The sequence below is a fragment of the Nothobranchius furzeri genome, chromosome 3, assembly GCF_043380555.1.
Source record: "Nothobranchius furzeri strain GRZ-AD chromosome 3, NfurGRZ-RIMD1, whole genome shotgun sequence".
In the NCBI taxonomy this organism is placed as follows: Eukaryota; Metazoa; Chordata; class Actinopteri; order Cyprinodontiformes; family Nothobranchiidae; genus Nothobranchius; species Nothobranchius furzeri.
In genome coordinates this window covers 87237183-87259670 of record NC_091743.1, presented here as the reverse complement: position 1 = coordinate 87259670, position 22488 = coordinate 87237183, and the positions used below count along the sequence as shown (strand labels likewise).

The 22488-nt window shown below is 44.6% G+C and overlaps 1 protein-coding gene across 15 annotated transcripts in view; it reads right to left on the bottom strand.

Annotated features, from left to right (window-relative positions):
- camk2d1 (calcium/calmodulin-dependent protein kinase (CaM kinase) II delta 1) overlaps positions 1-14094 on the bottom strand; it is a 131851-nt gene extending 117757 nt beyond the window's left edge. For all 15 annotated transcript variants that reach the window (XM_015958122.3, XM_054734064.2, XM_015958128.3 and 12 more), the window contains exons 1-2: positions 13889-14094; positions 8342-8436 (exon numbers count right to left, since the gene is read on the bottom strand). In XM_015958122.3, coding sequence (XP_015813608.1) covers positions 8342-8436; positions 13889-13950 — 157 coding nt within the window. In that variant the 5' untranslated portion in view covers positions 13951-14094. The remainder of the gene's footprint in view (positions 1-8341; positions 8437-13888) is intronic.
- Between the last annotated feature and the right edge of the window lie 8394 nt (positions 14095-22488).

Below are 22488 nucleotides of genomic sequence, written 5' to 3'. Positions count from 1 at the left end.
GGAAAAAAAAGGCACTTCAGAGTTACCCTCCACCAGGAGGGCAGCTTTGCTCTGCAAAAAAACACCTCAGACAGATATGCAACAGACTTCAGACAACATAACATAAGTGTCCACTAGGTGGGGTGGTGGGTTGGGACTATCCCCACTTCAGTTCCTGCAGCCACGATAAGCAGCGCATGTCACCTCAGTGTGGATAGGGGCGGAGCATTGAGGGTTGGAGGGTTGCAGTGACCCTGGAACGATTCAGCGGCCTTCCCGCAGTCCCGCCCAGGCTGGGAAAGGAGACAGAGTTGAGTTGCCATAGCGACGGCACATTCCACATATGTTCTGAGGAGGGAGTTTTCATTGTAGCCTTGCTGGCTCAAGGACGCCAGATTCCGATTAGAAATTGTTTTGGGGCCAGACAGAGATAATTTCCTCTCTGTCTTACAGTTTGTTGGTCCTCAACCTCTCAAAATCTCAATAATGGTCATTAATCTATCCCAATCTGTGCTGATTTGTCCACTCTATCCTTGATGGCATCCATCTTTTGTGCCAAAGAATGAACCTCCGCCAAAGTCCCAAGTTTACGATTCATCTTCACAATTATTTGAGTCTGTGAATTCACAGTGTGGTACAAACCATCTCTGAGTTTCGGGATCAGGCCAACTTGTTAATTTTCCGGTAAGCCAGGTAGCCTCCAAGGCCAATGAGCAGGAAACCCTACACCAACACCACAAATACCAACACATCTTCAGAGTCCTCCACAGACAGCTGAGGAAGACAGATCAAGTTCCACGGTTTCCAGGAGTCCATGATGTGTCCAACTGGGTCTGTCCCGGCAGGACATCCGGGAGCCCCTTCTCCCGTTCTCATCGTCGAAAAAATTTCATCAATCGCGTTGAGAGACCAACTGACGAGATCCATTTGAGTGAATTTCAGTTTCCAGAAAAATGCAGAAGCAGCTGTGCACCCAGCACACACAGACAGACAAAGGGCCTTGACGATAAGATATGGAGGAGAGGAGGAAAAAACGTGTCTGCACCCTCCGAGAGCTGGAAGAAGAATCATCCTCCTCCATCAGCCTCTGTTCCACTGTTCTGTCTCAGCTCCATGAGGAGCAGAGCTTTCAGTTCCCTGGAATGATCTCCCTGAAGTCATGCATAACTCTGACACTGTCCACCTTTACATCTAGACCCAAACCCACCTACCAGACACCCCACTGCTTGTCACAGCTTTCTCCTGCACTTGTTTTACCACCTAGTTCGTATTTTCAGGGTCTTCACCATTTTTAATTTGGATTTCTTCTTTGCTTGTTTTATTGCTGTAAAATGTCATTGTGTGCCTTGAAGGGTGTTTCTAAATAAACTGTATTATTATTAATAAGGGATTCAGTTTTGACATCCGTGTTCATCTTTTGCTGTGACTAAAGTGGAATGTCTTTAATGGACCTGCATCATGCCTTTTTGCACCTTCCAGACCAATGGTCGGCACAATGAATGATTAAATACATCGTTGGCACTATTGAGATGTCATTTTTTATCGAGTTATTTTCCTGAGCTATCCCTTCAACCCGGGAAAAAGATGCATGATTAGGTCAACCCTGCCTCCCACTGTGTGAATTCCCCAACAGTACACAGCTGCAGACCTGGAGACTGCACATACATGCCAGCATGACCCAAAAACTGCTTTGGGGGTGAGTTTCATGAGGAAACAATACAACAATAGCAAAAGCTCCAAAAACTGGATTTTGCATGATATATGACCTTTATGTATTAAACTTATTTTCTACTTCTTGAGCAAAAATAGATCAAAGAAGAATATCCTCTTGCCTCAGTTACCAAGCAACCTCAAAGCAAGCATCACACCGACAGCAAACAGTGTCAACTCTGTTGTAATTATAGGTTCAAGAGACACCAATTAGGGCCTTTAGCTTCTCCTATAAATGTACAACTCAGTGAAATGGACACAGGTTGGTTTCCACACAGATTTCTCTGTTAGATGTAGGTTTCATAACAGTGTTTGGTCCGTGTGTTCCACTCAGACACCTTTAAACATTTGTCTTTTCCTCTTGTTAAAAAGGATCTCCAGCTATGAGGACGTGTGTGCCCTAAAAAGCCACAAGTTTTCTGTTGTTAGAAACACACAAAATACTGCTGTTTATTAATAAATCTATAATATTTAGTACATTTGTTGACATACGTAGGACGCCATGTTTTCCGCATGCTACGCACTCTGGGGGCGATGACGTACACTGGTTGCATGGAAGAATAGCTATTGACGCTAGTGTTTGTTTACGCGCTCACCGTATTAATAATGAAGTAAAATGCCACATTGTGCTGCTTTTGGATGTAATTTCCAGTCAGAGGGCAACAAGTGGAGTGATGTGAGTTTACACAGCTTTCCCACTGGCAAGAAGTAGAGAAAGCAGTGGGAAGATGCCTGTGGACGGACACAACTTCCCAAAGATCCGCAGCTGTGTTCCCAACATTTTTCTCCTGATGTGTTTGGATGTGTCATGTTGAAGTTAAATTTATTTCATCAAGTAGGGCCAAGCCCCCACAATGCAGCTCTAAAATTGGGCCCAACCCGGAAGTGACAAAAATGGCAGTTCCACCCTCATCCACTGGGGGCTGGTGTCAGAAGGGAGCAAATCCTCATTGACTCCCATGTTAAAAATACCAATTTCACAGCAGAAATAAACATGTTTACAGCCTGGTACCAAAACATGTTTTTGGTTTAAATGATCTAGTTTACACTCATAACAACTCTGAGGGGGGTGATTTGTTCTCACTCTTCTGTTTAAGTTTATTAAAAGCCTAAAATTCTGTATAATTAATGAGCATCAGACCCACGTGACCACAGAGCTAGCTCCGTGGAAAGGCCTCAGTAGAGCCTCGGTCTGGCCTGGAAACTGCTCCAGGATTTTGAGTCTCTGTGTGTGTGTATTCTGTTTTGGATATTTTTGTGCAATTGTTGGACAAAATGACTTGCTGTGGCATTAATTGCACTAATAGAGCGTCCAAGGAGTCTCCACTTCATTTTTTTCGGTAAGTAAAATTATATTTATGTATTTTAGGTCACTGCCGAGCTGAGCTTAGATTTTAACATGTACTGTTTAACCATGAAATTTAAATGTAATAGGGTAAAACCCAGTGCATTTAACATAATGCTGCACTTTAGAAAATGGGTTGAAATATAACATGTTGGTGGAGCTGGGTTCCCACTATCGGCTTGTGGAGCTCTCGGGAGACCGATGTTTTCCACCCGGTTCTCCCCGCAGCTCGGCGCATCTCTGTCTGATCGCGGCTCCTGTCTGCTGCACGGGCTGCCGGCTTGTGGAGCTCTGGGATGGAAACCTTTCCACCCGGTTCTCCCCAGCGGCAGCTCTGCGCATCTCAGATCGCAGCGGCGCTTGTCTGCTGTGCGGCTGCCGGCTTGTGGAGCTCTCAGAGACCTCTGTGTTCCACCCGGTTTTACCCAGCGGTCAGCCCGGCGTATCTCTGACCCAGAAGCTCTGGTGTTGTTAACTCCGGTTGTAGCTAGGTTGCTACTTCCGTTAGCTTAACTCCCACCTCCGCGTTAGCTTTGGGTTAGCTTCAGGTTAGCTTGTAGCTAGTTCGACCGGGTGTCGTCAATTGATCCCAGCCTTACAGCCCCACCCTCAGCTCCTCCTCTCTTCCCCTTCAAAGAATCGGAATCGGGAATCGATAGGAACCGGAATCGAAACGAGGAATTGGAATAGTAATCGTTCAAAATCAAACGATGCCCAACCCAACACTGGGTGTAACATATTTTGTGCCACTAGAGGGCAAAAGAGTGCCGCTATCAAAATGTTTACTGGGCGATCGCGGAAGAAGAAATGAGCTCGTCACATAAACAAACATATGTGCTCAAACAAACGGTTAGCAATGAGGCAGTGTCGGAGCCGTTTATTCTTAGTTATTTAATTCTTGGAACACAATAACCCCCGGAACACACAAGCTGTGAAGCGTCGCGAAGTGGATCGCTCATGAAATTCATGTGCTGTCCGCTCCTCCTCTGTTCACATCAGGCGCATCAAGCGCTTCGGAGGGGGTGGGTAGGGCTGTCGCGGTTGAGGAATTCCCCCTGCGGTGATTCAGGGTGGCTTAATATTGCGGTGTGCGATATTATTGCAGCCCTTTTTTATTGCAGTACTATCTAAACATAATGTTTACACATTTAAAAAAGGTTAAAAATTGCCGTGCCTTCTTTAATAACACTTTACTGAATGCAGATCAAAGGGCAGTAACAACACAAATCGCAGTAACGTTTGTTTCTCCGACAGTCGGAGTCCGACTGAACTTAAAAACAACAAAATTCAGGAGAAGGTTAAACTTGTAAATGCAAATTTGGCTGCAGCATCTAACAAATAAGAAACAAGTCTCCATTTTGTTTAGTTGTTTAAAATCAAGCATTAAAAAATTACATGTACCGGGCATTTCACTTTCACACACACGAATGACGGTGATTTATAGCTCGGTCACGTCCTTGTTACCTACAAGGAAAACCAGCATGTTAACCATATACGGTTTGAGAGAGGATCTGAGAGGGGTGGCAACATTTGCAGCAACACTGAAAACCCTCTCAGATGGAGCGCTCGTTGCACTAACACACACGTACTTGCGTGCGACTCTGGCGAGCAAAGGGAATATCTCCCGGTTGTTGCTCCACCATGTCGGGGATTTCTTTAGGGTGGGTGCATTCCTCCTGCAGGTAGCGAGTGAGCTCCAGCTCGGCTCAAACTCTCTTCGGGACGGTTGCAGAAGCAGTGCTTGTCCGGGACTTCAGCAGGTCTCCGAGCGTTTATTTATTTATTTTTGCCGCTGGTGGCAGCTCTGTCTCGGCCAAGGACTCTGGCTGCGCAGCAGCTGACGTACTGAAAACCAAAGTGCTCCCAAAGGAGCGAAGTAACGTTTCGTTTTGATACCAGTGCAGCCATCCTTCTCAACATGCATCATTGAGTTGAACCAAGTTCAGTAATCGCGGTGGCCCATGATGCAGCGCGGTGGGCTTCTTCATATCGCGATATTTCATTTTTGCGGTTACCGCGACAGCCCTAGGGGTGGGGTTGGTTTCCGATTAACCGACTAGCAACCATTAAGGGGCGTCAATAGCCGGTTAAAGAAATTTTGGAAAACTTGCATCCAGGGTCCGAAATTAAATTTTTTACTCACCGGCCAAGTTGGCCGGTAGATGATGAAAATCTACCGGCCAAGCATATTTTTTACCGGCCAAAATTCTAAATGATTTAGATCTACCTAAAGCATGTTATTCTATATTATGTTGATTCCAAACAGTGACAAAATAATTAAAACATCAATTAATAAGGAAAACAACTCTTTTGTCATTTTTTACTATTTATTTATTTATTTTTAGAGATGTTTTTATGAACTCTTTCATTGAAATCTAGTCAGACTCCTTGTTTTCTCTGTCCATGAAGTCTGGCCTCCTGCTTCTGACACTGTCTTTTGTGCCAAAGCATTGCAGCCTCATTTGGGTCATAGTCCTTGATCTCTGGAGAACACAGCTGCACCATGAGAATATCTGAAAGTGTGTCAGGCCTAGGGTTGTCACGGTAACCGGTGTAGCAGTAAACCCCGGTAAAAAAGTTGACAATAATAATAGTCTTGTTTAAAAAATATATATATATTATCTCTGTGGATTACCGTGGTTGCGGTGTAGGCGCGGTGACCCTTACCAGCCACCGTATCATCTGCTGGAAGTTGCCGGCGGCACATGCGCACTTTGTTGTTTACAACCAAAACTTTCTTTAAGCTATAGCTGAAATAATGGCAGGAGGAGACGGCAGCACTTGGGACATTTATTATCCCTCAAAGAAGACAAAGTCGGAAGTACGGGCATTTATTGGATATTTGAAGAATGCCGAGGGCCAGCTGTCTGTGAAAGGCAGCAACGCTACGTGGCCATCATAATGTAGCCATTGTCTCACGACTCCGCCATCTCCAGTTTGCCACTTTTCACAAAATCTTCTGGTTGCCACTGGTCCTGGTGGTTTTTCTTCCAGTTCGACGAGTTTTCTTTTGGAAGGCTGGCTGACTCCAGTTAAAAACTGCCACATTTCACCGCTAGTTTTAACACGAAGCTAACTGCTAACTTGATAAACTGATTGAATGGGATAGGTGGAAATGACGTTGGATGCCGCGCTCACGTTTCGCGTACGTTTATGTACGCTGTGTGCAGGCGGGAGGAGTATCAGAAATCCGTGGAAGATGACTGATAAACATAACTAATTTGGTGCAAACATTTACTCGCCAGGTGGCAGGTAGAGCTCAAAAATTTACTCGCCAAATGGAGCAATTTGCTCGCATTTGGCGAGTGGTGAGTGTTAATTTCGGACCCTGCTTGCATCCCTATCATATGACAAACAATATTTACAGAAAAAGCCCTGAAATTTTCCCAAAGAAAATGATGGAATTGGGATGAACAAGGCGATTAAGCCCCACCCCCCTTTTTAATTCTATTGCCATCAGAGAGGATAAGAGTTCTCATGACTGAACTGTTTTTTTTTTTCTTTGGACTTTTATTTTTATGACTGATATTTTCACAGAACTGTCTAAAGCTTCCAGATCTTTAGAGAACTTTTCTTCTTGAGTTTTTTAGTATAAACTACACATAAAACCATTGTCTTGTCTTCCCTCTCAAATGCCTTCAAAGTGCAGAGTTCACACCCAAGCTTCTACGGACTTAAGCTGTATTTAGGTCAAATTTTTATCCTCAAAATGAGAAGCAATGAGTATTTTAAACTTATCGTATCTCCCACAGGACCATCTGAACCTTCTGCTGCTCACAGGGTACCTGCAGGTTTAAGGAGCCAAATTTAAGACTTTTTAAAATTAAATTTAAACTATAATTTCCAGCTATTGCCTGGAACCGGTGCTAACCACGTCGCGAACGTGGGATTAGCCATCCAGTTACCATTAAACTTGCACTTCCCCATGGTGCAAGCTCCCACTAGTTTAACCAGCTAATGTGCTCATCTAAAAATAGCCCCCTTTCACAACCAACTGCATGCGTACGGTTCCGCTTACGCCAATATCGTACACAAAAATGCTGAAGACCAACTAGAAATTCATGAAAAATTTGATAGAAATGAAACAATCTTGTTTATTGGGTCTTTGAAATTTTAAGACCTTTGGAAACTGTATTTAAGGATTATTTGTCATTTTTAAGGATTTTTAAGGCCTTAAATTTGGAAAAGCTAATTTAAGACCCGCGGATACCCTGTGCTCATGTTTCACCCAGAAACCTTATAGTCCGACTTCCTGTCCAACTCTCAGTAAGTTTACAAGGGACACAACCGGGTGGTTACCATGGTAACCTTAACGCGCCATTGGACACAGCTTTAACGTTTCTTTTTATCTTAGTTCTCTACACTTCTTATAGAGATCATTGATCACATGTAGACCATCAGTCTCAGCTTAGAGCCTCAAAGTTCATACAGGAATATGAGACAGCAGCTGTAATAATGACCAGTCGAGCAGCTCGTTTCTGGTGCTATGGCACAAACCAGTAGAAAAGCTCCACTATCAGACTTGTGGCGAATGGAAAAAAAAACACCAAAACCAGCAAAGGTGAGATTTCTCTTTGGGTTTTGTTTCCCCAGTCTTTTCTAAAATCCAGTTTAAACTAGTTTGCTTTGCTTCACACAGCCGTTAATGCCGGGAGGAAACCCCTGCTTCTCTCACTACCATCCACATCTGCTGCCGCGTTGAACGATCACCGTGTTCCTATTCAGGTCTGACCATCTCCTTTTTGTTGGGGCTCAATCAGCAGAGCGACAGTCAGCGGGAGCCTCGGCCCACGCGGCATGGGTAATGATGGAGAGAACAAGGGAAGGGTGAAAAGAGCATAACAACAATGCATGCACAGACATATTCTTCATTAGCAGCGGAAACAAGAGAAAGTTTACGAATCCTGCAGCCGCGCTGCCTTTGGTGGCCTGTGTTTAATGTGAAATACGGCCGTGAGTCACGTAAAGCTCACCAACACCAGACGCAGCGGCGTGAGTCACAGAAACTGGTTGTGTTGGTGCCTCTTTGAGGGCAATGACTAAAAAATGGACACTGAAGATAGGAAAGAGATTGTGAAACTGGAGGATTGGGTTGTGGTTTGAGTTGAAGCTTCAGGCTGAACCTTCTGCAATTACAGACATGAGGAGGAGACAAATGGAGGTGTGAGGACCCACATACACATTAGGAAGCTCCCACAGCTAAAAGCTGAACCAGTTCAGCCAAGTTCCAGTTCTACAGACACTGGCTGCCACAGCTTCACGTGCATAAACACAACATGACAGCCACGGACTCCGTAATCCTCTTACCTCTAGCCGAGAGCTTCTTGGTGTTGATTATTTTGGCAGCATATTCCTGAGCTGTGGAGATCTTCATGCACTTCCTCACCACGGAGAAGGCTCCCCTAGGGAACAAAGCTGCAGGTTAGCGACCGGGCTAGCGGTTGTTAGCTAAAGCCTCAGATCAGTTGAGCCTTAGCTGTGAGCAAAGTCCTGAAACACGACTCCAGGTTCTTTTGTCTGTGGCCAGCGTGCGGAGGTTGCCGAGTGAACAAGAACTTACATTTTCAAAAGAGCACGTCTACAAATCTGTCCAAACAGATCACAAACATTTCTGAACGACACCGGGTGTTTTGGGATCATCTGGAGGGAAGAGTTTGGAAAACATAGAACAGCCAGGGAAGAACTTGGTTTGTATGAAAGTACAGATAAAACTCAAACATTTTATTATGGTGCAAAAGTTTATTCAATAATTCTACTTAAAGGGACTTTACGGACTTTTGAATCTTTATGCTCGCGATTGCCCCCTCAGGCCAAAAGCGTAACGGCAGCTTCAATAGTAGGCTCGTGCACACTCCTTAACGAAAATAACAGCTGAGACAGTCCCGTGTGTGTGTGTGTGTGTGTGTGTGTGTGTGTGTGTGTGTGTGTGTGTGTGTGTGTGTGTGTGTGTGTGTGTGTGTGTGTGTGTGTGTGTGTGTGTGTGTGTGTGTGTGTGTGTGTGTGTGTGTGTGTGTGTGTGTGTGTGTGTGTGGCCCGGAGGACAGAGGACAGGAGAACGTGCAGCTAATTAATTAAATAATTTGGTTCTGTACCTTTCTCTTCAGCACAGCCGACAAAGGTTTATGATGGGTCAGTCCTCCTGCATGCTCAGATCATTCCCTTCCCTTGCTTGAAAAATTGTTCCAAAATGAAAGTTGAACCCACATCTTTTTTATCTGTGAATTCAATGCCGTTCGGCGAGTCTCAAATAAAAATTCGGGCATCTTACTGTAAAAAATATACAATTAATGTGAAAAAATAAACTCTAAATAAACTATGTTCACACCCAGAATCAAACCAAGTTCTTCTGCATGAGAGTCCGACATCTTACAAGGTGAGCTAAAGCACCAGTGACAGATACAAATATCTGTAACATGTATATCCTTGATGACAGCTGAAACAACGTCAAACCAAATAACGGTTCGGAGTGAAAATGGCTATTTTGTTGCTAATTTGCAGGAAATATCTAGAAGAAAGTTCTACAGAAAGTAGCTAAGGGTCCTCAGAAATGTAGCTAGCTTTGTCACTAGGCGTTAGGAACAGCGACAAAGTGGCCCTGCCTCTCTCTCTGCTGCTAAAGCTACGGATAGCAAATGCTACGGGCGATGCCTGAGCGTGAACGCGCATGAAGCAGCCTGCTTGACCCGAGCATCTCTCTTTTTCTGTGATTTTACAGAAAAACAGGCAATCACAGTAAAAATGCCAGGGCTCATTCTACAGGACCAGGGCATTGCAGGAGAACGTATGAAGAAGACATTTATTATTTCTATACATGTTTTGGCTGTCAAGACTTCCATAACGCCCCTTTAAAGGTGAAATTAATATATGTGACAGACTCCTAACATGCATATCCAGATTCCTCAAGCCTTTATTTGTTAGACTTGTGATGATTTTGGCACACAGCTGATGAAAAGCACACATTCATAATCTCAGAAAATTAAAACATTGTGAAAAGGTTCAATATTCGAAGTGTCATCATCAGCTAATGAATCCAGAACACCTGTAAAGGGTTCCTGAGCCTTTAGATGGTCTCTCAGTCTAGGATGAATTACTGACTTGTTCAGGTTTCACCATTCTGAGTGGGGTATTATTGTTGTCTGCACTAAAATTAGCAGCAGTCCTTAAGGATGTAAACTCCATTTCACCAAACAGAGGCCATTCAGAAACTACACATAAGTATCTCTTGTACTCAGATTCAAACTTCACAAAGAATACATCCATCTGATGATCACCCAGGATGAAGCAAATCAAATCAACTTTATTTATAAAGCGCTTTCACGTGGCCAAAATGGACAAACAAAGCGCTGTACACCAATAAAAAGCACCACAATAGGACAGACATATAACCATTAGAAATACAATAAGAAATCCGTTTAAAATACAATACCAAATCCTGAGTGCAAGTTCGCATTCCATATCAGGCCTAGTTCCCCCGACTTCAATGTCCAAACGCCAGCGAGAACGGATGTGTTTCTAGTCGGCTTTTAAAGGTCTCCAGTGAGTTGGCCTGCTTTACGTCGGCTGGCAGCTCATTCCAGAGACTTGGTCCGAGCACTGAAAAGGTACGTCTCCCACGAGACTTCAGGCTGTACCTGGGCACGGTTGATAGTCTCTGGTCAGCTGACCTAAGGGAACGCACCGGGACATGTCGGTGGATGATGTCAGAAAGGTATTTAGGTGCCCCTGAGTTTAACGCCTTACACACAACCAGGATGACCTTAAACCTGATGTGATAGGAGACAGGGAGCCAATGCAAGGCACGTAGGACTGGTGTAATATGTTCAGACCTCCTGGTAGATGTTAACAACCGAGCAGCAGAGTTCTGAACCGCCTGGAGGCGTGCTAGTGGAGCTTGCCTAAGCCCTGCATATAGCGAGTTGCAATAATCCATCCTGCAGGTGTAACCCACATATAAATGTACCTTACATATTAGAGGTCAATCTCTATGAAAATAAATTAATAATAATAATAAAATAGAAATAAGCTATTAGTTTAAGAGCTACGTTTGGTTGTATCTGAATAGCCTACGGATCCAGCATAAAAAGGGTTAACTCCCAGGAGAAACGAAGGCATCGCTCTTAGCCAATGAGCTGCGGCTAAACCCTGCATGTCCCGCCCATCTTCTCCGTGTTGGGTTGCAGACCTTCCTTAATTCTTTTGGCTGGAGCACCTGGTCAGAACGCATCAACCGAGCGAGCAGACACGGAGTTTCGGGGAAAAAAAAGGTACAAAATGAAGAGTTAGGTGTCTTTGCGACCATAAAAAATAGTTTATACATGTTTACTCATAAAGGAGCCGTTGAGTAAAACGATATTTACTAGTTTGGTTCTTTTTGCACTTCTGGTTGTAGAAAGCCAGAGGCTGTTACACAGGTAACAAAGGCATGGATCACAGTTTCCAAATGACTACGTGACAGAAAAGGCTTAATTTTTGCTATGCGGCGTAGATGAAAAAAGCAAGATCTCACGATTCCGTTCACTTGAGTCTCAAATCTGAGCTCTGCGTCCAGTTTTACCCTTAAGTTAGTGACCACCGCCTTCTGATGCGGTGCCAGAGTATTTTAAAATCAAGCCCTTGGGCACCTCTTAGGGTCTTTGGTGGCGTAAACAGAATTACTTCAGTCTTGTGTTCGTTGAAACGCAAGAAGTTCTGAGCCAACCATAGCTTGATGTCCTCCAGGCAGTCCAACAAAGGTTGAATGGTGCATAAACCACCATGCCTAATTGGAAAAATGACCTGGCAATCGTCAGCATATAGATGGAATGACACGTCATGTTTACGGAATAGCTCACCCAGGGGTAGGAGATATAAGGAGAAAAACAGTGGGGCCAAAATCGATCCCTGAGGGACTCCCCAAGGCAGCTCAGCCAGGTCGGAGCAACAGTCCCCCAACCTCACACAAAAACTCCTCCCCGTCAAGTAAGATCGTATCCACTTAAGTGCCTGGCCCGTAATGCCCACAGACCGCTCCAGCCGGTTTATTAGGATGCTATGGTCAACGGTATCAAAGGCTGATGTCAAGTCCAAGAGCACCAGAACCACAGCATCACCGGAATCATTAGCCAATAAAATGTCATCAAGGACCTTAAGCAGTGCTTAAGCAGGATTCAGTGCTATGAAAGGGTTTAAACCCAGATTGAAATACTTCTCCAATTTCCCATTCCTGTAGAAAAGACATCAGTTGAATGAACAGCCCTCTCTATGATCTTTGAGATGAAAGGGAGTGTAGATACAGGTCTGTAATTGGACAAGATTGTTGGGTCCAATCCTGATTTCTTAAGCAGAGGTCGTACCACCGCCTGCTTTAGGGGAGTAGGGACTTCCCCAGATATCAAGCTGCTATTTACCATCTGCAGTATGTGATCACCCGCTACAGAAAAAAACTTCTGTCAGTAGCCTTGCCGGGAGAACATCAGTTACCGCCCCTGTTGGCTTAAGTCTCATGACCAGATCCTCAAGCTCTGCAAGAGTTAATGGTTGAAAGCCCTCCAGTGCCTTTGCAACACAGAGATCTGCAGAGGATGCAAAGACCTGTTTATGTGTATGGAGATGTTGAGAGCCTAAACAAGAAAAAGCACAAAAACAATCTGAACATTAGGCTGTTTATCATTTCTGTTCCTGCACAAGTACTCTAGCTCGTACAGTTGTTTACATTTTAAACACAGTTGTTTACTATGTGATGTTTAGATGCTCTTCTGTTGTTCTGTGGAGATGAAGCAAATAATTGATGTGGGATTAGCAGCTGGGATTAGCAGCACTCTTTACTTTCCTCATCTTTTAAACACCTAAACAAACCACAGAGGTGCTGGTTCAGATCCTCACAGCTACAGATCCCTTAGACCATAATCCTAAGCAGCATCCTGGGTGGGGTGTGGTCCTCCAACAGCTTCAATCAGGGCTTTTCAATCCCGGCCTCGAGGGCCGGCCCGGTATCCAGCACGTTTTGGTTTGAACCTGCTCCAACACACCTGGTTTCAACCAGCAGGTGATTAGCTGGATTCTGCAGAGCCCGACGAGCTGCGGCAGGTGATTCAACCACTCAGTCAGGTGTGTTGGAGCAGAGAAACCACTAAAACATGCTGAAACCGCTGACTAGCCCAGACGTAAACTACAGTCTCCTCTTAACATCTGGATGGTTAACTGGAAGTTTTGTCTCTCATTATGAACGAAGTGAGGATCGTTAGGCCACGCCCCTCTCAGATCAAACAAAAACTCCTGCTGGTCTCAAACGTTTGAGTTCTGGTCGGGAGGAGTCGGGTCGGAACCACAACAGCCCTGGCGAACCCAGTCCCTGCACCGGCCACACAGCCCACGGCATGATGGAACCACCACCGTGTTCGACTGCAGGCAGCAGGTGCTTCTCTTGGAGTGCTGTGTTCTTGTTCCTCCCTGCAGAACGCCCCTGTCGAGCCCAAATATCTCAGTTTTAGTTTCATCGGTCCACAGCACCCTATTCCAAAATGAAGATGTGCTCCAGGGTTAGGCTTAGGACCTCCAGCCCTGGCCGTAATCCCCTCTCCTCTCTGGCTCGCGCTCGGTGACCCTTGGCGCGCGCTGGGCTGTGGCACTTTCACTTTTTAACCACGTTCTGCGTTTTGACGCTCGAGAATACAGACGAGCTGCGAGTTCAGCGCGGGTGAAATAAGTTGGAGCTCATAAATGACCGGATGGTAAATTTATTTTAAGTTGAGAAGTAAAGGAAGAGGAAAACGGGCGTCGCGTCCCTACCTGCTCCTCCTGACAGGTGGGAGGAGGTCAGGAAAAGCCGAGTCCTAACCGGTCTGGGGTAAAAGTCCCAGAATGGAGGGAACTTACTTGCCCAGCTCCTCGTACAGCTGGTACTCGTCAGTGAAGCGCGTGCAGGTTGTTGAAGCCATGTTCAGGTGAACAGGTAGACCGACCTTCACACTTCCCCTCCGAGTCGCCTGGAGCCGACGCCGGTCGTCTGTCGGAGCGGGAACGGCCAAAGCAGGGAGCTGCGGGTTCTCCTGGACTGGACCCGTGAGAGATGACGCTCGGGTCTAGTTAAAGGAGGACAAGTCAGCTTCTATGCCTCACGTCACACTTCCGACTAGACTCCTTCAACATAAAAGCTTCACGTGCGCAAAGAAAAGTAGTGAAAATCATTCATGTTGCCGCCCGAGCTGCTTGACTACCATACCCGGTTTTCTTATGTTTGTCTCAGGCTTTCGTCTGACTGTTCAGCAGCCAACCATCCAGGTTTCAGGCTGTCCCCTAACCGCTGACAGCTGGACCTTTCATCGCCCTGGTGTCAGCTATCTGGGTCTTTCATGCATGAATTACGACAACCTCAGCCAGTTATCTTTTAGCCATGAAATAGGACCAATGACACGCTTTAACAGTCACTATCAGACGCTGTTGTAAAATAACCACTAACAGACGTTGTAGCGTGTATTAAGCATGAATGTGGTCGTGCAGGGAGTCAGACACTAGTCTCTTGAGTTAGTTTATATGTGCCTTCAACATCCACACCTGCTGAAGAGACCTGCGTCTGAGTCTGCCCTAGCTGGCCAGACTCGTTTAAATCTAACTATTTATTGCAGGATTAATAATAATAATAATAATAATAATAATAATAATAATACATTTTATTTGAAAGAGCCTTTCAGCACACCCAAGTTCGCTTGACAGAAAATATGTTCGGAAAATACATTAAAACAGCAATAAAACCACAATAAAACGCAAAGAAGAAAAATCAAAGAGAGAAACAGATCAACAAAATCAGAGGTCATAGGCAGATTTAAGCATGTGTGTTTTGAGTTTGGTTTTGAAAAGGGTAAAACTTTCGATGTTCCTGATGTCTGGGGGATGAGTTCCAGAGACGGGGAGCAGAGCGGCTGAAAGCTCTGCTCCCCATGGTAGTGAGACGGGCAGAAGGAACAGCAAAATAATTAATATAGCGCAATATGGTTTTTGGATGGTAAAATGTGCAGGGGTCAAAACTTGACTTTGGAAAAAGTGGGGGGACATGCCCCCCCCCCCCCAAAAAAACCTTTACGTCCATGCCTGGGTGAGATAAAGATCTAGGAAGGAGAGCACAACTTAGAAAATTTAAAAAATGTTTGTGAAAATTCAACATTTTTCCTTCTACTTTGCAGAGTGTTGACAAACTGTCAGGGAAGTGGAAGGAACTGCTGTGGTCCACGCCCCGGGCCATGATGAATCGTTTTTTGTTTTTTTTTTATTCTGTAGTGTTAAAGAAAAACTCTGGGAATCTGGTCCACACGTCTGTAGGCTGTGACGAATCCAGGCCATCACACTGGAAATGTGGAACATGCTCACACAAAGACATTTCTATTATTATTCCAGGTTTACTTGTGTTTTTGTCAGATGCCAGACTCTAGGATGGTATGGTCTTGGTTTACAGCACTGTCATCATCTCCAGGTTCGAGCCCCGCTCAGTCTGTTGCTGTCGTTGTGTCCTTGGGCAAGACACTTAACCCACCTTGCCTGCTGGTGGTGGTCGGAGGGACCGGTGGCGCCAGCCTCGCCTCTGTCAGTGCGCCCCAGGGCAGCTGTGGCTACATCATAGCTCATCTCCACCAGTGTGTGAATGGGTGAATGACTGATTGTGTTGTAAAGCGCCTTGGGGGGTTCCAGGATTCTAGAAGGCGCTATATCAAAAACAGGCCATTTACCATTTACTCTAGTGCAGAAAAGGTCCAGGAGAGATTCCCGAGCAGCAAAAGCTGCCACGAAGTCTTAGTCTTTTCCTGAAATATTCACTTATTTTTCATCAGGCCAAAGAAGAACGGACAAGCTCAGAAAATGTGTATAAAAAAACTTCTGCTATTAAAACCACAACATTAATGAGACCTTCTTAATCGTTACCATGATGGTTCTGGGTCACTCAGTAGTAAGAGGCTGCTGGCTAATCAAAGTAATTAGGTCATGTTTTTTCTCTAAAAGTCTCAATAATTAAAATGTCTTTGGGCAAACATAAATTAATCAAATAACGTCCCTAAAATGAACAGACTCGAAAGCAAACGCTGTAGGAATCAGACGTCCTTCTGATACAGAAGCGCTGCACACGCCTCATCAGGTTCACCTTGCAGGTCTACTGTTAAATGGATCTCCATTAATCCCCACTGAGCCAGTAATCTGGTCTAATCTACTAGTGAGGAAGTGTTGTGAAGCATCCCACAGGCTAGGCTCGGTGCTGAGTGCTGTTCTCCTCTCAGCCGTGTTAACTGAGCATTACAGTAGATCAGAGAGGATCACTGCCTGAGAGCGCCGGCTGTAGACAGAGCAAACACCAAGCTGTCTGCATCCGTCTGAAGCCTCACCATCACCATGACAACGGGCTGTTTATAGAAGGAGCTAACTTCACTGTAAAGCAGGGATAGTCCTGGGATCTGCTGCCATCTAGTGGCCCAGTGTGTTCTATAAAAATCAGGTCCTCTGGTTAGGGCCACAGGCAGCATGAAGGTAGATTTTTAGCAGTGTTTAAGTTGTCGTCTTGTAGAAAGATCCAGTCCTGGTGCAGCTTTGTCACTGATTCCTGGACCCTGGTCTCCAGAATCTGCTGATGTTGAGTGGAACCCATGTGTAGGATTGTTTGCTATGTGATGTTATGATGCTCTTCTGTCGTTCTGTGGAGATGAAGCAAATCTGGGATTGGCTTTTTCAAACAGCACCTTTTACTTTTCCTCCAACAAACCACAGAGGTGCTGGTTCAGATCCTCCCGTCTTCAGATTCATTAGACCATTATCCTGAGCAGTGTCCTGGGTGGAATGTGGTCCTCCAACAGCGTCAACTACAATCTCCTCCAACATCTGGATGGTAAACTGTAAGTGATGTCTCCTATTAAGAAGAAAGTGAGGATCGTTAGGCCACGCCCCTCTCAGATCAAACAAAAACTCCTGCTGGTCTCAAACATTTGAGTTCTGGTCGGGAGGAGTTGGGTCGGAACCACAACAGCCCTGGCGTCCCTCAACTTTAACAAGAACCCAGTCCCTGCACCTGCCACACAGCCCACAGCATGATGGAACCACCACCATGTTTTACTGAAGGCATGAGGTGCCTCTCTTGAGCCCTTTCCAGACAGACATTCTGGAACATTTGTGGACAATTCAATCCGGTTTTTAACCAGAACTGTGTTTTCAGACACACCACTTTTATACTTGTCCTTTCGGCTGCGTTCACACAGCAGGGAAAAGCTCCAGATGTCTGACGGCGGCGGGGGGTGGGGGGTTGGGGGGTGTAGAATCAGACCCATGTTAAGAAGAAGAAGAAAATATAATTCCTATAGCGCCTCTCAAGATAAAAATCACGAGGCGCTTAAGCATAATTCTGCGCACACGAAGACGCATAAGAGGCCTGGATGATGAAGCTCAGTGGTTAAAGGAATCACTGAAGCGGTGTGAAGCGCTCCGTCGCGCGTCTAGGCGGTACCGTAGGAGGCGAGCTGCCGTGGTTCGCCGCATGCTACAGCAGCGGGCTATCTAGGTGCGCACGGCGTCTCCCGGTCCCCTCCTCCTACCCCCTCCCTCTTGTCCGGAACTTTACCTCACCAGTCTGAAGCAGCCACCCTGTCCGTAACAAGTCCGGACCGGTTACTAGGGACTTCGTCCGGTAAAATTCCGGAACACGTTATCTGGATGTTTGTATTCAGACACAAAGGTCTGACGGACAGTCCGGAACGTTTCCGTTTTTCATGGCCTGTCTGAAGGGGGCTTAGGAATGCTGTGTTCTTGTTCCTCCCTGCAGAACGCCCCTGTTGTGCCCAAATAACTCCGTTTTAGTTTCATCGGTCCACAGCACCCTATTCCAAAATGAAGCTGGCTTGTCCAGATGTGCTTCAGCGTTCCTCAAGCAGCTCTGTTTGTGCGGTTGGTGGAGAAAAGGCTTCCTCTGTGTCTCTCTCACATACAGCATCTCCTTGTGTAAAGTGCGCTGAATAGTTGAACGGTGCACAGCGACTCCGTCTGCAGCCAAATCTCATGATTTAGTTTGGCTTCGTGAGACAAGTCAGATGATCTGCTGCTCTAATGGTGCCTATGTGCTACAAGCAGACCTGAGCAGCAGTGTCTAGGCACAAAACAAGAGGGGGCGCTGTTGGTCAACATGAGGTGGAACTGTTAAAGGCAGCAGAAGAGCAACAGATGATTCTGGAGGGACATTTCTCATTTAAACACCGGTGTTTAGCGAAGTTAAAGGTGCTTTGGAAAGATTCGAATCAGCATCAGTTCACAATAAAGGTCAGCTAAATGCATCTCAGCTCTAGTTACACGAAGAACTCAAGTATAGCTTCATATTCCTAATCCAGCACAATCCGGGTATAACAGAATATCTACTTGCTGTAGAGTAGATGTTATTCAGACCAAGAGCCTCAGGTGCATTGCATGAGTGTTTTTTACATGAACTAGAAGCATTTCTACATGTAGGTTTTTCTCTTTTCACTGAGATTTTTTGATAATTCTGGAGTTTGTCGAGGTTTTACCAGCCGACTGCTGTAAGGACCTCAGAGCCCTGCTGGGTGTAGATACCTGAAGGAGATCAGACATGTGTTCTGGTCCCATGCCATTGAGTGATTTATAAACTAGTGGGAGCACTTTGAAATGGATCCTGTAGTTTCCTGGTAACCAGTGTAGGGATCTAAGAACAGGAGTGACGTGCTCGGTTCTCTCGGTTCTTGTTAAGACTCTAGCAGCAGCGTTCTGAACAAGCTGCGGTCGCTTCACAGCTTCTTTTGGGGAAGACCGGTCAAACAAAGAGCACACTTTCCTTTGCACCTGTGTTCGTAGTCATTACATGTTTAATATAACAGAAATACTTTTGAATCCAAGTTAAAGACTAGATCACCGCTTCTCATGTAACATGAGTTTAAGGACATGTGACCTGGGAGAAGCACAAAGTCGGTCAAGAGGCTTCAGTGCTGTTGGTCCTCTCAGACACTGCGAGAGTCTTCTGTAAAAAAAATATTATTATTATTATTATTATTATTATTATTATTATTATTATTATTGAGAACTGACGAAGCTTCTTGGAGGAGAAGGAAAACGTCTTCCAGAAACCAAGGAAGTCCCGTTGCCTTCAACTGAACCCTTGACCTGGATGACCTTCACCAGCATTTATAATTTATCATTAACATTAAAACACGATAAGAATCTACACCAAGTTAATTAATCAATTAATTTATTTATTCATTCATTCATTCATTCATTCATTCATTCATAGGTGTGTAGTTCAAAGTCTTCACCTTTATGTAAACATTCTCTCTCTCTCTCACACACACACACACACACACACACACACACACACACACACACACACACACACACACACACACACACACACACACACACACACACACACACACACACACACACACACACACACACACACACACACACACACACACACACACACACACACACACCTTTAGAACTACATTATCTATCCTCCCAAAGCGGATTCTATGTGACAGGTGGGATGTTTAAAACATCTGTAACTAAATTCTATCCAGATGTTTTCAGGCTGATGAAGGAAGATGAAGTCTGTGGAGGACAGACTCTTTGAACAGCTGAGTGGTCCGAGCCATGGTCTGATGGGAGGAACCAGGATCCTCATCTGTGCCCCAGACAAGCTGGTTCCCAAAGTCAGAGACTCTCTTGGTCAGCTTGCTTCTCACACCAAACCTTCTGTCAGGAATCTTGGTGTGACCTTTGACCCAGCTCTCACCCTGGATTCTCATGTCAGATCTCTTGTTCGCTCTTCCTTCTTCCATCTCAGGAACGTTGCTAAGCTGAGTCCCATTCTGTCCCACTCTGAACTTGAGACAGTTCTCCACACCTTCATCTCCTCACGCTTAGACTACTGTAACTCTCTTTTCACGTGTCTGAGCAGAACCTCCCTGAACCGTCTACAGGTGGTTCAGAACGCCTGTGCTCGGCTTCTGACCAAGTCCTCCAAACACACCCACATCACCCCGCTTCTCCTCCAGCTTCACTGGCTGCCAGTCAACTTCAGGGTTCATTTCAAGATCCTGGTTCTGGTCTATAGGGCCTTACATGGACAAGCACCATCTTACATTGGTGATCTTCTTAGTCCCTACACCCCCAGCAGGTCCCTGAGGTCCAGTGATCAAAGCCTACTGGTTGTGCAGCACCAGGCTAAAGGTCAAAGGTGACAGATCATTTGCTGCTGTGGCCCCCAGACTCTGGAACTCTCTCCCCCTGAGCCTGAGATCAGTGGACTCAGTGGTCTCCTTTAAAAAGCAGCTGAAGACTCACTTGTTCAAGCTGGCTTTTGTATGACCTTCTTCACCTCTCTCTCTTTATTCTGCTCTCCCCACCTATTCCACCTTCCTCAGGATCCGCAGATTTCCCTCTTTCCTGTTCACTCTCTCTCTTTCTTAACATTTTTAATCACAATAGTCTATTTTTGCTCATTTTAAATATATTTTTAAACATTTTCTAAATGCTTTTTTATATTTTTACATTTTTTGTTTTTGTGAAGCGCCTCGTGATTTTTATCTTGAGAGGCGCTATAGAAATGATATTTTCTTCTTCTTCTTCTGGAGGAGGCTGTTTCCCCCGTTACCCTGCTCTCTGCAGCTGCTGCCGAGATATTTGAAAGTTTGCTGTTTTTCTCTGATCTGATTCTGTCAATCTTCTCCTCTTCAGATCCATTCCTTTTGTTTGGTACGGTATTCCCATTTATAGGAAACTGTTGTTTTCAGCTCTTTTTTGTCTGTTTGTTTTTACATGTTTTTATCTTTGTATTTTATTATAGAGCTGTTTTATTGTGCTGCTTCTTTGCACTATGTTCAGCACCTTGGGCCCCCTTGATTGGGGGTGGGCAGAGCCGGATTAAATAAATGGACTACACTAGACAGGCTGCATTTTATGGGCCCCCCTCCATCGATGTTATTTAATGAACTGAAATCTGAAACTTTCTAAAGTTACTTATAAAAGTTTATTCACATTTTACGTAGTCTAGTCTTTGGTTAATTGGTTGTTTGTATGTAAAACATTCTATCAGACTATTTTTTTATATTAATTATACGTCATTACACAGCTGTATTAAATGCTAATAAATTATCCTCATCTTAGCCATTGGGAGTGTCAATGTTAAGGCGGTACCAGTAAATAACCACTAGGTGTCATTATACTATGTAAACAGAGCAAATATATTCATCTTATTTGCTCTGTTTACATTTAATCAACACATTTAATCAAAAAGATTTTCTGCAAAATACAATAGCTTACAACATTTATAAATGTTGACAAATTAATCACATGATGGTGGAAAGGCATTCAAGAATAAATAGATTAATTTGAATGGACTGAAGCATGTTTTAAAGGCGCAAAAACAAACTATAAACACACAGCTTAAATTATTACAGTATAAATTTTATACAATCTATAATCTTAAAAGAAAGTATTTTAATAAAATGAAAACGTTATCTTAAGTTTTGATCTTGCTTTCTGCTCATTCAGGCTGTTATTGCCTCTGCTGAATCAGAAATTCTGTGACAATTTTCTGAGTGTGAACTTATTGTTAGTTTTGTTATTTGAACATTAATAAAAATATTTAAAAATAAAAATTAATAAAACCAGCAACACTTACCAAGGAAACCATTTAGCATGCTCCACTCCGGGATAATCTTCAGCCTTCCAGCATCACAGGCCTCAGTCACAGCAGAAACACGTCTAAAGAAATGTTCCTTGGTTAAGCTTCGGTTTATGTCTCCAGATTTCCTCTGTGATGCCAAAGAATATCCAATATTTTGAGAGGGATGGTTTAGTGCAAAGTACTCACGCATCCTGTCATCAGTTTCGTACCACTTTGCAGGATCAGATGTAGCTTGTTAACACCCTTTCTGGGTCTAGAGGCTCCTGTAAGACTAGATTGGGCTCACTTCTGGCTGGCTGCTGTTCTTCCAGTTCATCCTTCTGTGACGGCGTTGGTGCTACAGCGTCTTCTGCCGCATTTCCCGCCGCATCTTTGGGCTGTGTCTGCTCTGGGTCTGGCCTCTGGCTCTGCTGACTCGAGCAGGTTCACAGCTGTCGGACGGCTGCCCGAGCAGCCCGACAGAAACTTCTGTAAAGCCCCTGCTGTCTCTTCTTTTGTTCCTCTTCGTTTTATTTTTTTTTACGTTTTGCCGCACCCGAAAGCATCGTGAAAGTTAGCCTACTCAAAAACACCTGCTAGCTTTGTTGTGTCCCGCTCTGACTGACCGCTTCTCTGACGTCCTTCATTGGTTGGTGCCCAAGTTGTAGGCTACAGTCATGGACTGGCGTTAATGTGACGTAGCTAATGTAATGGTCTTGTTAAGATAAACATTATCACTATTTTTAGTTAATTAATAAATATTGAAATAAACTGTAGATAGGAGTCCTATCCACAAATTATATCATAGGAGATTTGTACATTTAATTTTAAATTA